This window comes from Balearica regulorum, chromosome 3, assembly GCF_011004875.1.
Source record: "Balearica regulorum gibbericeps isolate bBalReg1 chromosome 3, bBalReg1.pri, whole genome shotgun sequence".
Lineage (NCBI taxonomy): Eukaryota > Metazoa > Chordata > Aves > Gruiformes > Gruidae > Balearica > Balearica regulorum.
In genome coordinates, this window is record NC_046186.1 from 79,684,639 (window position 1) to 79,699,772 (window position 15,134).

The 15,134-nt window shown below is 37.2% G+C and overlaps 1 protein-coding gene across 1 annotated transcript in view; it reads right to left on the minus strand.

The window, feature by feature from the left end:
- Window positions 1-2,803: 2,803 nt before the first annotated feature.
- THBS2 (thrombospondin 2) overlaps window positions 2,804-15,134 on the minus strand; it is a 32,515-nt gene continuing 20,184 nt past the window's right edge. The window contains exons 15-22 of the mRNA XM_075748611.1: window positions 14,212-14,371; window positions 12,632-12,750; window positions 11,780-12,014; window positions 8,512-8,739; window positions 7,804-8,075; window positions 6,747-6,844; window positions 4,381-4,520; window positions 2,804-3,694 (exon numbers count right to left, since the gene is read on the minus strand). Coding sequence (XP_075604726.1) covers window positions 3,687-3,694; window positions 4,381-4,520; window positions 6,747-6,844; window positions 7,804-8,075; window positions 8,512-8,739; window positions 11,780-12,014; window positions 12,632-12,750; window positions 14,212-14,371 — 1,260 coding nt within the window. The 3' untranslated portion in view covers window positions 2,804-3,686. The remainder of the gene's footprint in view (window positions 3,695-4,380; window positions 4,521-6,746; window positions 6,845-7,803; window positions 8,076-8,511; window positions 8,740-11,779; window positions 12,015-12,631; window positions 12,751-14,211; window positions 14,372-15,134) is intronic.

The window sequence follows — 15,134 nt, forward strand, 5'->3', positions numbered from 1 at the left end:
AGGAAAGGAAATTCAATCATTGCCTTTTAGTACATGGGAACCTGGCGCTCAGGGAAATGATTCTGCCCAGCATCACACAGGAGTCAGTGGCAGAATCAGTCTACTCACCGCTTCTCCTTGTGAGAAAAACAGCCTCTCTGCAGGGATTTCAGGTCTTCTTCCATACCCATATCCCTCTGGGAACAAGTGCAGAGGCTGCAAAATTTTTAAATATGTATTTTTCCCAAATTAGCCAAATTTTCCTGAACATCTCCAAAAGCCTGTAGTTAGAACTATGAAATCAGAGGATGTCACTGTTTTATGTGAACCTGCTCATTCACAGCATATCTGCTTTTTCGGTCTTTCCCTCTCTATTTTTCTCAAAGACCCTGTACAAGTACTGAAGTGCTGTGTTTATGGTTTCATTTGTTTCCAGTTGGTTTATTTCCCTGGGTTTGTTTTGCAGGGTTTGTTTGGTTGCCACGAAGGGACTTTTCTTTCCCTTCAAATTGGCACATTGGTCAAAACTCTCTTGCAGATTCATACCAGAGATTTAAAAGTGCCTCTTGGGAACATGGGTAACAAGATTGCGATCACTCTATTACCTGAACAATGTCAACCATCTACATCCTCGTGGCACACAATAGAAGAAAGTCACCTCTCTACAACACTGAACATTTGTATTATTTTAAAGGACTCATCAAGATATCGTGCTGAAGAGTATATGGCTTTCTTGTGTTATGTTCTGAGTACTCTGGCTATGTTGCACTGGAACCAAAAGCCACGGAAAGAGAACAGGTGGGACATTTGTAAGGCCAAGAGAAGTTAATAGTTGGGATATTTATAAGAGAATATGGCTTGAGTTCACACCTCAGAACTGGCATTTCAGCATTCTGGGCATTTTTACTTTTCCTAATCCAATTCAAGTTCCTCTCCCTGGGAGCAGGTCACACTTGTGGCAAAGATCTCTCATGCCAAGAATTTTTTCTTGTATTTTATTCTGCTTGGTTAGTGACGATTCACTCTTTCCTGAAATTCTCCAGCAGGAAGGCAATCCTCGCTCACACCAACGAATCCCAATGACTTAGATGGGACTCACAGCAGAAGCAGTTACAGAATAGGGTCGTATATTTGTTCAAACACATGGGCCAAGACACAATACAGAAAGTGCGTGTACGAGTCCAGCAAAAAAAAAAAAGAGAAGTAGGACCAAAATTTCTCAGTTGCAATGCCATAAATAAAGCTTGGGATAGTCTGCCAGATAAAGATTTCACCTGGAATGATGTCTTGTCAGAGAGACTAGGAAACCTGCTGGTTACAACCTTAGAAGACAGTGGTTTGTAACCAAGCAACAGATTTGCTGGTCTGCTTGAAATGAACTGGTTTATAGCAAGGCAAGAGGCTTGTTTAACTGAGGGCTTTGGGGAATGCAATATTTTCTTTAAAGAAACATTTTAACTATAAAAAAGGTAAAGAGAATTTTGTTTATAAAACCTTTTTACAGTTTATTTCCTATCATTAATTTCTTAAAATATATATATATAAAAAAATGAGGATCTGACTAAATGAATCAGGACGTTAAATGATAAAGTTCCGTCCATGTAAACAAATAAATAATTATTTACAATCTTTGGCAAAACAAAATGAAATTTCATTGATCTCACTCTCTCTCACACACACTTGCAAGGAAAAAAAAGAAAAAGAAATTAAAAAAACATCATAAATAATTTACATAGAATAGGAAAATTATGATACAGTCCAAATATTAACATCTTCATCCCTACACTGATGTCTCTCTCTGACAAAACAAAAAACCCTACACAGCCATTACAATCATTACATTTAATGAAGTCACCCTCCCTTCTGCTTGGGACTTGAGGATACAATTTGAAACACCAGAAGTAAGAAACGGAAACATTTAAAAACCTCATGAAGAGGTTTTTTGGGAAAAAAACCCAAACAACACACAACAGAAAATTAAGAAGAAAAAAAAAAAAAAAAGCCAAAACCAAACAAAATAGATTTGATAATATGAACACTATAAAATGTGCAATAAAGCCAGCAACTGTGAATTCCTTTCTAATGAATGAAGCAATAAAATCTATTTCAAGGGCGAAAAAGTTGATTCAACATTTAGCTCACTGTGCCCTATAAGAAGGCAGAGGTACTGTATGATTCCATTAGTTAACCCATCTATGAATAAAATTACATCAGCGTGTGTTTTTTTTGTGAACAAAGCTCATACAACTTAAACAAAACAAAAAAAATGTTAAACATGTTTATACTATTGTATATCTGAGTAACTGTTGTATCTGTTTAAAATAAACACTGGTATCCCTTCAGCATTATTTAAGAAGTTCTATATACAGCAGACATAGGTAACAATACAAAACATTAAAATTAGGGTAACTGGATATATATTAAGGTTCCATTTATAAATCCCTTATTATTATTCATTTAACTTTAAAGCATACATGAATATAACCCATGAAAATATACTTAAGTGTATACCATGCTTTGACAATATCTACATATTGTGATATGCTTTTAAAAATAGTTTTAAAATATCATTATTTGTGAATGTATTACTGATGCATTATATGACATGCTTTAAAATAAATTATCAGCAAAGGTAGCTCAGTGTGATAATAATAATAAATACTAACAAAATATTTATAGATGGAACCTTAAGTTCATACGTTACCAAATTAAGTGATAGTGGTGTTGCCACCTTTTCAAAAACCCACATCAGGATTCAGGATGTCAAAGTGCTTTTTGCAGCAGAGGTGGGAAAGTGGTTCAGGTTCATTTTGTTTCCACACGGTCATGGTATATTCTTTATTAAAAGAGGATGCAAAATATGATGGAAACAGAACAAATGGAAATAATTTTCTGTAAGTCAGACAATAGTGATAGCTTTGGGTGTTTAAACGAATAACTATTCCCTTTCAGATGGGAGTTTGCAGTTCAATTCTATTTGGCCAGAATTCAGTCTCTACAAGACAATGCTTTATGTTGCAAATTTGACATTTCTGCCAACTGTAATTTTAATGGGTGTTATTAAGAGCATCCTTATAAGCTAAAGAACATCTTTTTGGATCAAGAAATGTTCATAATTGACCTTTACTTTATTATCCAAAGGCATTTTCACTATTATTATAGATACCGTTGGTGCGGCCCTCCATTACTTTGCTAAAATTAGACCCAGAGGCTTTGTGTTACTGAAGTCCAGTCCTGATCAGAGCAAGGAAGTGTCAACCGTACACCTAAAAAGTTATTCAAATGCATTTTTCCTCACTTAATGACTGATAATCATCACCCCCCTCTTTTTCTCCATATATATATAAATACATTAAGTAATTACATTTTTATATGTAAACGTCATTCCTTAAAAAAGACAAATAAACAAACAAACATGTTTTGCTAAGTTTTCACTCTACAAAAGTGTTGTAATGTATCAATCTGCTTTTGCTTCAGTGGTGGGTCGGACGCTCACGTTTAGGTTTCATTAGTCCTGGCTGTGAGAAGGCACTTGGGTAGAGGGATGGCTGAGGCACTCCTGGCAGCAGGGAAGCACCTGGTGAGTGGAGCACGAGGACAGAGGACAGGAGGTACACAGAAATAGAAACTGGGAGTACCAGGATGTACTGAGGTGTCTAGGTTGCATAGCATTTACAGTACTTTGCTGGTAATGCAGCAACCATTGCTCAAGCATCTGAAAGAAATGGTAAAAAAATATATTAATTGTGCTTGTTTTATTTGGTTAGGAAGTCAATCACACAAGAAGAGAGCTCCATCGTGATACAGTATAAAGATGCAGCACAATGTTTCCTGTTCTGCATTTTCCTACAAATGTGAGGACATTCATATAAAAATAGGTATCTGTCTATATAGATAGAGACACACACATATGTGTATGTGCACCTACCTATCTAAATGTATATAAAAAATCATATATAAGAAAATCTGGGAAAGCATTTTCTGTATTTCAAAACATTTTGGACAAGGCACTATTGACAGACATGCTCATTAAAAACATCCGCTCTCTCCTTCATGCCTCTTGAAATAGGGGTGATCCAGAAGTAGCTCTCTGCCTGCAGGACACACTGAAATAGTCTACAAAGGAAAGTGGATATACAGAGAGAATTCTAAGCACATATCTCACTCGGAGATTTCTATCTCATTTTTTCCAGGTGGGTAATATTAAACATCTGGGTTTTGTTATTCAAATTGAGATTACTATAGGGGGAAATGGTATTTCAATAAATCAAGGTTTACTACATGCTATGATATTACAGATTGCTTTCAGTAACTAGAGGATACTTTTCATTTCCATATTTCGTGCTTGCTCCACAGGTTATCAAAGGCTTCAGCATTTTCCAGACATTTTCTGTAACTAACCTCTGCATTCATATTTGAGGTCAGAGAAATAGACCATCTCTTGAGAGAAGACAAAAAGACCTAGTCGTCCACCAGCAAAGGTTGTATCATAGATCGGTCCAGAATCCACCATGACTTGCTTCCCCTCATACACTAAAACTCTGTAAAGAAGAACATAATTTAAATTAGACAAGTAGGATAATGCGGAGTCCAGTGCTAAGGGCTGGTAATAGTTCCCAAGAACTGAAACAGAATTAATATTAACAAGGCACCAGACAACCCAACTTCATTGTAAGGATTGCTTCTCATCTCCATCTCACGCCCACCTGGCTGGCAGCCATAACACATTAATCAGAAGCAGTGGAGCTGTTCCATAAGTAATTTTATGCACACCATCTGCAAAAGATTTCCCAATTCTTTATTTAGAAGAGTCATGTCTCCTGGAATGAACTATGTCATGTACTAGCATTCATTGATAAGCCCCTGTCCCTGTGAACTCAGAGGTTAGCACAAGACCTTGCCACATCACTTAGCAAAGTCATCTTTACAGCTGTGTGAACGGCTGATTTATTTATCCTTAGGTGCAAGGGCCAACATCAGAAATTGGAAGAACCATCCCTTTAGAGTTAAACAAAACATTAACTGGAGACATGCTGAATCTCAATTTCAGACATTTTAAGAGCTTAATGAAAGCTGGAAGGATTTGGATGCAAACAGCTAGACCAACAATAAATTCGAAAAGAAGAATTTATTTTTTTGGGGGGGAGGGTAGTTTGAGTTTTGGGGTTTTTTTCTGTAGTGTTTAAGGCATCCACCCCGAAGCCAAAACACTTGTAAAGACATCTCTTCATTTTCCTTCTCTATCAGACAGACTGCAGTTCTTTGAACTTGGATTCTCCACTTCTCATGGGAGACCTTGATATAGTCAAGGTTCTTAGGCACTCAGTCTCTTAAAATAGCCTTTGGGCCAAATGAGGAATGACTCTACAGTCTGTTAACTAGAGCAGTCTCTGGAGGAAGGGATTATGGTCAATTGACAATACATTAGTTACACAAAACAGGATGGCTTCACTTGAGGATGAACACACTTGAGCAACTCAAAGGGTTAGGGACAGTTTTCTACTTAGGCAGAAAGGCATGTCCAGCACTTACTCTACCTTGAAGTGTTTTATTTTCTGAAAGGTGCCCAAAGACAAATATGAAACTGCTCACTGAAAACAGTATTTAAGGGATGGTAAAAAGAACAGCAAAAAGAATGACAGGTTTTCATGTTCATGTAACCCTATTTAACATAATTCTTAAAATTTCAAAATGCATAGGAAGAGTTTAATAAATTATTCATCCAACCAAAAAATTACACAGCTCTAATCATGTTAATAGTAAATTTCTATTTCTGTATAAATAAAATGGTTTCATTACTGTATTAGTGAAAGAATTGATTTTATTTATTTATTTTCTATAAAAACACCCTAAAGAATGAAGGAATTTAATGCCCTGGACCATAGAATTTGTCATGCTTGATTAATCTAATGGGACACCAGTCGAAACACGCTTTGTCTGACACTAAGTAGATTCTGCAAAGGAAGATACAGGTAACAGCAATATGAATGCTTTGCACTGCGATATTTTGATGCATAAAGAAACTCTCTTCTTTCTGAGAAACAGGTAACAGTCTAGCTAAATTTTTCTACCCTTTGTCTTTCACAGCCAAATGAAACTCCCCCACTCACAAGCACAAACAAGACCTTAGAAGTATGGTCAGACTCTGCCCCATGAAAAATGTCCTTTGCAGTTACAGTAGTTAATAGAAGATAAAATTGACCTGGACAGTTAATGCTCATTCTTTGGAACATCAGAGAAACAGCTGGGCTCTAAGGAAGGTCATATGCCTTAGCTCCTTTTTGTGTGCATTACAGATGTGCTCATGGCTACTGCTGCAGTATCTCGTATAAGCCACTATGTGAGACAGGATGCTGAAGCAGACAGGCCGTTGGCCTACTTCCTTGTGGCAGTTCTGATGTTTCTAATTAATTTCATTCATTCAAATTCCAGAGGCTGGGGAGGAATCTCGTGTTCTAATCTTGATTTGAGTTTTGCTCAGGAATTTTTGTTCCCTTTACAGAAGGGCTATTGAGAATTTTATTTTTTTCTTTAATTTAAGAATACTTAGCTGATGTAAATATTGAACCATCCAGGCTAAATTAAATACATCTGAAAAGGAAAATAACTTATTCTAAAGATAATAAAATGTCCCCAAAATATTGGAACAAACTGTCACACAAGTATCATCACTACCAGAACTAACAAAGAAACTGATAACATAGCTCTTATATCAGAGGCAGAAGTTTTGCTACTAGAAAATACAGAGGTGCAGAAACATTTCTTACTTTATTAATCCCGTTTTTGGCCTATGAATCAAATGCCACCTGTAAGCTGTATAATCTTTCCAGCCAATGTTCTTGGGATCGTGCCACAAGGTACGCACCTACAGTAGGAATACAAATGCCTTATTAGAAACAGACTGTGCTCCAGTAACTGTACATCCACTATAGTAACTGTACGTGCAGCCAAACCTTATTTGCTGCAGAGCATGAAACTGAAAATATAGTGTTTAACATTTGATGGTATGATCGGTAGACCTCTTTCATAGGGTGAGAGTAATAAACATTTCTGTCTTAAATTATTGATCAGTTACTCATCTGTACTTTCATAGCTGGAGTCACTGAAGACCATTACAACATCGAACCTGACTTCCCTTAGGAAGTCCTGCCCCTGTTTGCACATACACACCCACGCTGCCAGAGTTGATGCTATTTTTCCTATACATACGAGTGGCTCTGCTGAAGGAGAGGGACAGCAGCTTATGCAGATGTTACTGCCTGTGGCCTGCTCCTTGAAATCCCTTGCAATTAGTCAAAGTCCTTTTCCTGCAGGGAGCTCCAAAGTGCAAAATTCCTATCCACATGCAGAGCCCCACTAACTTAATTTCCAAAAGGCACAAGTTTCTTCCATGGCTGGGCCCTATTTGGAAAAGCAGCAATTCTTGTCTCAATGTTTTCTTTTCTCTTTGGCTGTCACTAGTTACTGAACTCTAAACCACGTATAATTCAAACAAGCTGGAATGTTGAAGAAGCAAGTGCCAATACAGAGGTCACGAAGGATTTGTGGATAACTGAGACCTCTCACTCCTTTTTCTTTGGACCACACCACATCTTCCCTTCTATACATGTAATTTTTTCCATTCATAATTTTTTATACGTGTAATGTTTTATTTGAAACACAATGCAAAAGTTGTTATTGTTGACACTAGTAATATGGGAACTGAAGAAAAGCTGATAAACCTCTGCAAAAATTGAGGTGTGAAAGGAAATTATTTTTGAGACACCTCCCTTCTTTCTAAAATATTAGTCATGCATTGTTGGCCCGAAGTTTTAAATCTCTCACCTGTCCAGGGGTGTTTCCTGTGTGCCAGAGAGCATTTCTCAAGTGTTCACCAGTACCAGTTGTTGAATTCACTACTTTGAGTGACACACCAGAATAGCCGTAAGCCCTGGTGGGTTTGTCCTCCCAGTAGGTCTGAGTGACCTGCTTCCACATGAGAACATAAAACCGACTGCTGGACTGGTAGCCAAACACAAAGCCAGCATAGTCGTCATCACGATCTGTGTTAACGTAGAACGTTCCACTGAAGTCAACGGAGCTGAACTCATCGTAGCCTGGGAGAGGACGAAAGAGACAAACCATCGAGTTACAATGCCGGGTCTGGCTGCCCACACCCAAGAGTCCCAGCTCTATCCTGAGTTTTGCCAGGAGTCGTAAACATTCTTTTTCAGTTTTCTTCCCCATAGGAGAGGAGGTAATTACACTTGCCTACCTGTTGCATGGAGGCTTCTGAGAGAATTAAATTATTAAGGGGTGTTGAAGACAGCAGGCACTATACTTACATCAAGTTCTTCAACTGGGTATGTTATGTGTGTTACAGTCAGTGATGAAATGAATGGTCAAAAAAAGGCAAAGAGCATTGAGCTGTCCCTGTGTGTCAGTCCAAAGCTTGGAGCACCAAATAGGTGTGTTTACCTACTTTTTTTCTTCTTCTTATCACTAGATCACTGGTTACTTTTCCAAAGATGATAGCTGACATTTGATACTCACCTACGGCTATTCCAGGGTCAGAGTTGGCAGTCTGCACCAGTTCCTTGCCTTGGTGGCGAATAACCCAGTTGGGATCAATTTGAGCTGTTCCCTTGGGGTCCAAGGGGACCATCTGGAACTTTCTGAAATCTGTTTCACTGATGGCATTGTTTTCAGGGCATACATCATAAATATCCGGGACATTGTCATTGTCAAAGTCATCTTTGCAAATATCACCTCTGCCATCACCTATAAGCAATGTGAATAAGCAAATGCAATTGTTAGCAATTTATCCAGCCTTCCTAACCCCCACCGATGGAAGAAATTTATGATATATATGAGTATGTTATTCTCTAATTTCTCAAAGAATGCTCCAAACGACTCCAAAAAAGGGTTCATTCTCTGAAAGTCCATTTGAAATGTTGCTGGAAGTGACTGGAAGAAGTCATCAACTTAGATAAGGGCCAAAATTGTTAATAAAACTGTGCTGTCAGTGGTTTATGACAGTGATCAATTTGGCCCCAGTCTATATGCTGCTTTAGAATCAGGGTGGGAGAAGTTGGAAGTTTGCTATGTCGATGTAATTCACTAATGCTTGTATTACATTTTCAGTCTGATTTGTCCCAGATGTGGATACAACGCCACATTTTAATATGTGCAGTGTAAATGAATTCAAACAATAGCATTAAAATCTTAATCTTCCTGCACATTACTAAATCTGTATATACTATTGAAGATAATAATTTTTTTTTCAGACTCTTTTATCTCTATCTCAAGATTCCTTTGGCAACAATCCATCTAAAGTGCTTCAGATTGCAGAAGTGTCACCTCTATGGCAAAAGAAAGTGGGGACAGTATTGCAGTAAAACATGCATATATGCTTAGTTACTTTCAATTGTAGGTAGAACAATTTGTCTTATAAAAAATGTAGTGCTTCAGAAAAATGTAAGAAAAAAGAAAGAAGCACTGTATCCAACAGGAGTAGCCTTGGAGGAATGGAAATATCAAATTTTGTTACATGAATTGCAATAAGTTTTTTAGAGAACCTAAAAATACATCCATATAGCTCAGCTGCAGTTGTACTTCTGCTCAACACTTTTACTACGCTCAATATTTTTTAAAAAAATAAAAAATTATTTCCTTTCCTAATTTACCCAAAATATTGGTGGAAACCAGATGTGACTTGCCTTGAATAGCAGGTGGTGAAAGGAGGCATCTAAAAAAAAAAAAATCTCATTGCCAATGCCACTGTTATTCATACTTGAGAATAAAGTAGAAAAAAATGGCTAGAGAAGTATAGCAACAAATTCACAAATGGCTCTGACTTTTACAACAGAAACCACTGGATATTACACAGGGTACTAACGTAAAACCAGAACTGCCAGCTAATTTGTTTCTATCCTCATGTATCTCAGCATCTGCTTTTTTTTAAGCGTTTGTGACTGCTCTAAGAATACGGGAATTAACACAATGGGAAATAGCAGTAATCCAGCTCATTCAATATAGACCTACTACTAGATGCTTCACAGACACATGGAAAGCTACATTACTATGCCTAACCAGCACAGCATTATCCAAGTATGAAGCTTTCAGAGAGAAAGCAGAATGAGCTTTAGGAAACAGCCAGAAAAAAATAGTTAGCAAAAGCTGAAGCATCCAATATCTCAAAAACTTTTTGCAGTTCAGCTACGTGGTAAAATGATCCCATTTTCCACCCGGGCACTCAGCCATGGAGAACTCCAATTCCTGACCAGCTGTGTGCTCCTGCACCTGTTTGTCTCAGTGCTTATTGGAGAAAAGAGAATGAATTTCCAATTTTATTCCCTTTGCCAATATCAAAGAGGTAATTCTTGAGTCACAGGAGAATCTAATTATTCACTGAAAGTCCTGCTGACGTTCATTTGGTACTGAGCTGCTGCCGACAACATTGATTCCCTGTCAAGGAAAGTTAGAAATTGTTTGTTTACCCAGCCACGTCCAACAGCTCTCTCCAGGGCCTCATCTTCATATGCTATAGCTCACACCTTCAAGAGCGTGGGAGCATCTTTTGGCTTTATTTATCACTTTTCCAAGATTTCTGTTGGACCTGCCACTAATGACAGTGATTAGCTGGCTAAACTGTTTAAATTTACGCTTTTTGCGAATCCTTACTCCATACATAAGTAATCTTCCTTGCAAGACCCTGGTGACGTACGACTATAACAAACTATCCCAGTTTGGGGGCACCCTTATTCTGGAATATTTCTGAAATTAAGAGGCTATTCCAGTGATTGGCAAGTACACAGACATTAAGAATATATCATCAGATTGTAGGGTTAAGTAATTTAAGAACTACTACTAACTATGAACCAGAAACTTCCTACTGCCAGCAGTTGTCTTACCAGGAAATCAGTCACAGCTCAGGATTTTATCTTTCTCAATGTACATAAAACCATATTCTGTAGGTACTAAATTCTGCTTTCAATCTCACCAGCACAACCATGGAATGATGCCAGCAAGCTGTATAACTCAGAACAGAAATTGCTCACCTGTAATTATTGCAAGGGCCATTACTTGTAGACGTATTATGGTGGTTTTCAAAGGATCATAAATGTTTTTTAAATTACATTTATGATTGTGAAACTATCACTATTTCATTACTGAAATACTGCCAAGCATAGAGAAGGACTGCCTGAGAGTGACCAGCAACATTTTACCACAGAACTGGAAAGAACAACAATTCTGCATCCATTTTTTAAACTGTAACATGTACATCATCAAGACATATTTAAAGCCACCTATAGAGCAAATTTGAGTAAAGCTGCTCAGAAATCTTTTCTACAAAAATAGTTAAAAATTAACAGAATTTTAGACTTAAAAAACCTTTCAAAATAAAACAGAGCAGTAAACCATAGTTTTTTCCATTTTAATTTTCAAAAGATAACTTGTTTTGAAAGCAAAGTAGCTCATTTTTCATTTTTTAAGACACTTGAAATTCAAGGTATTTGAAATATTTCCCCAGATTGTTAATATTTCAATTCAAAGTGAAAATCAGAAGTATAAAAAAAAAATCTGATTTTTTATTTTTAAATTTGTTAAAGGTGTTCTACTATAAATAAGTATCTGTGTGTCTTTCAGCCCCTGTCAAAGAGGTTTCCTAATGCTCTAACGCTGGCCCAAACTGGCCAGTTCAGTTCCACTGAAGTCCATGGTGTCTCAAATGTCAAAAGAAGCTCCGTTTGATATGGAGTTTCCAATATCAGAATTGGATACTAAGAACTAAATGAAATTCATAAGACATTGTTCTTACCATCAGAATCCTCCTGCTCAGGGTTGTATCTGAGGCGACAATTGTCCCTGTCATCTGGGACACCATCATTGTCATCATCAGGATCACAGGCATCTCCTTTACCATCTTTATCATGGTCAGCCTGGTTAGCATTGGGGATGTAAGGGCAATTATCCTGGTTATTCTGGTGGCCATCTTCATCTATGTCCTCATTGTTGTCGCACTGGTCACCAACAAGGTCATTATCTGCATCAGTCTACCCAAGAAAAATTTAAAGAGTAAATTTATTATTGTTACTAAACAAAAAAGCATGGATAGCCTGGCACTTAATTTCTCAACACTTCTCGTCAAGGACTTCTCTGGAGACGAGTGTAACATGATGAGAACCGTGCTTAAAGCAGAAACAACCTTCAACTAGTATGGCTACTTATTCTATCAGTGCATAAGATCTGGTCCCCAAGACACTTCCAGGGCAGGTCTTTGGCCACAATCTTAATTGCTCTCATTCTAGAGATCATAGGGGAGACTCAGTCTGGGCAGTATATTTTCTGATTGCTTCTGTATACTTGATGTTACTTATCTGCACATGGACCAACAAACTCGGGCATACCAAATGCAGCCCTGAGGCTGTACTCACTTGCTATGGGGGAAGAAAGCAGTTCACCAAAGGCTTGAAGATGGATTAAAGGCATCGTCGCTCTACTTCCCTTTCATCTGATACAAAGGAATCTGACAGCCTGAGATGTGAAAATGAGCAATACAGATCCATCTCTCTCCAGCTCTACAGTAAAGATGGACTGATAGCAATTCCTGTGTTCTTTTCTCCACTCTTGCTCTGACATTACCATTACTGAAACTGTACCTAACATTTACCTGGTCTGGATTATGCATCAATGGACAATTATCACACTGATCACCAACTCCATCACCATCTGTATCGCTCTGGTCTGTGTTATAGACGTAAGGACAATTGTCTCGTTCATTAAAAATGTCTAGGAGGAAAAAAAAAATAAATCACAAAAGATTGAAGAAATCAGAATGACATAGCATCCAGTACAGACAGCAATGGATTGAAGGAGTCACCAGTAAAGAAGCAAGGCTTTTCAGAGCTTCACTGCTACAACATTATTGCTACAACACGAGATAGTGAAAAGACTAGTATCAGAAAGAAAAAATATGGTATCAATTCCACTTTTCTTGCTATGATAAAGTCTTCTGTATGTATTTTCCTAAAGGAATTTTGTTAGAGTGAGGGCTGATTATGTCTTAAGAATTTAGCCCTTTTTCATAGAATAACAGATAAAGAGGCAGGTATTTTTTTTTTTTTAAATAATTTGATTTGGATTTTCTTCCCACACTCTAAGAAATGGCACAGAATGCACAGCTGTATCACGGTGGAATTGCTGAAGCATTTTGTATAGGAACAACTGCATTAATGTCCAGCTGCCTCCGCACTAAATAATTGCATTTTAGCAGAATATTTGCATAATTTATTGTACAGCATGCCAAATTTTCAAAAGAAACTGTTCCTCCTCAGGAAACTTTATTACACAACCAACAATCTCCTTCAAAATCATAATATGTTGAAAAGAAACAAAATCAAGACAGGCTGGCATATCCGTCTGGAAAGGATACAAGGACCCTTTCCTACATTATATGGTCCCTGGATACTTGCATAATCTTTCAGTCAGTAACATATGATTACATTTTTCTTCAAATGCAGAACTACCATGAGTACTACTAAGAACATGATGATGAAAAGGATGAGAGGACTTCAAAATGTTCAGAAGTTCAAGTCAGACAAGCATCTAAAAGTTTAAAATGTTTCTGAAGAAAATCCAAAACTAGATTTATTTGACTTCTAGTATGTCTGAATTCTCATAAATTTGAAATGCTGCATAAATTTGAAAGACTTTTAAGTGCTTTTCCCCCTCCTTAACTCTGATCAAATCTGGGTCATATAGGCAGGTACCGGTAGATGAAATAAACACCTTTAATAATATTTTAAGACACACAAAAATGTGTATTTGGATTATTGTGGGCTTTGCATTACATTCATAGAAAAGCAGATTAATTTCCTACAGATATAGTCTTAACCGCACAGACATTCTGATGTTCTTTTCCCTCCCTAAAAAGGAAAAAAAAGTCAACAGAAGTGTTATATTAGACTCTGATTACTTTGGAACACAAATGAAGGAAAGAATTCTTTTTTAAGATTACACTGAATAAAGACTTGCTGTGATTTATTCTTCAATAATATCCACTGTAGTCATTTAGAGACTTTACGGACAGCTATACTACACAGGACAGACGAACCTCTGTCCTTTCTTCTGCATTTTTGAGCTGCTAGACTAAATTTTATTCCACATATAAAAGCAGGTAGCCCATCTTACAGGACATAATGCAATGTGTACTTCTAGAACAGCACTTAATTCTCAAAATTGAAAGCATACCATCTCCATCAATATCCACAGCACATGAGTCTCCCTCCCCATTATTATCTGTGTCAATCTGAGCAGGGTTGTGCACATAGGGGCAATTATCACAGCGGTCACCAACTTCATCCTTGTCGTAATCAAACTGACGAGGGTTGAACAGAAGAGGGCAATTGTCCTAGTAAGAAGAAATAGAAGATTTCAGAATATAAATCACAACTCACAAGAGCTTAACTCTTCCTGTTCACCTTGGACAGACATCAAAAATAAAAATATTAATCCTTTTTTTTTTTTCAGTGGACAAGCTGTACCTACACTGAAGATCTTGGTGGTAGTGGGACAGCATCTAGACAGCCTGGCTCACTGTCTGTTTTCATGGTTTTGTACAAGGCATGTGAAATGTGTTCCATATCTCACTAGGAGAGCAACAAGCATTTTAAATTGGATCTGTACTCAGGTATTTCAACTAAAGTGTATCACTGGTACATATGTTTTTTTTAAAAAAATCAGAACGTGTTGCAAAATCAGGCTAACTTCAGCTGCATATTATATTTTTTTGGAAAAAAATAGAATTGTTACTCTGACTTTTTTTGAACAAACTAGTATCAATATTCTCACTTTAAAACCATATATTTTGATTTTTCAATTTAAACAAGAATTGACTTTTTTGTGGGTTGGGTTATTCTGCATATGATAATAAAATGTAAAAACTTTCAAAAAGCAAAGTTAAAGTGAAATACTTTGGGTCAATGAGAGTATTTTTCCCCCTGAGACCATTCCTCTTAGTGGAATTTTGAAAATTTCATTCCAGTTTAGTCCCTAATTTGAAAGTCTGCTAGAACAAGAATTCTTATGTTTCACACATCCCCAAATTACACATGGAGTTTTGCACAGGCACGTGAAAGTACTCAGTGCAGAAAGCAAAGATCAAACCCAAACCA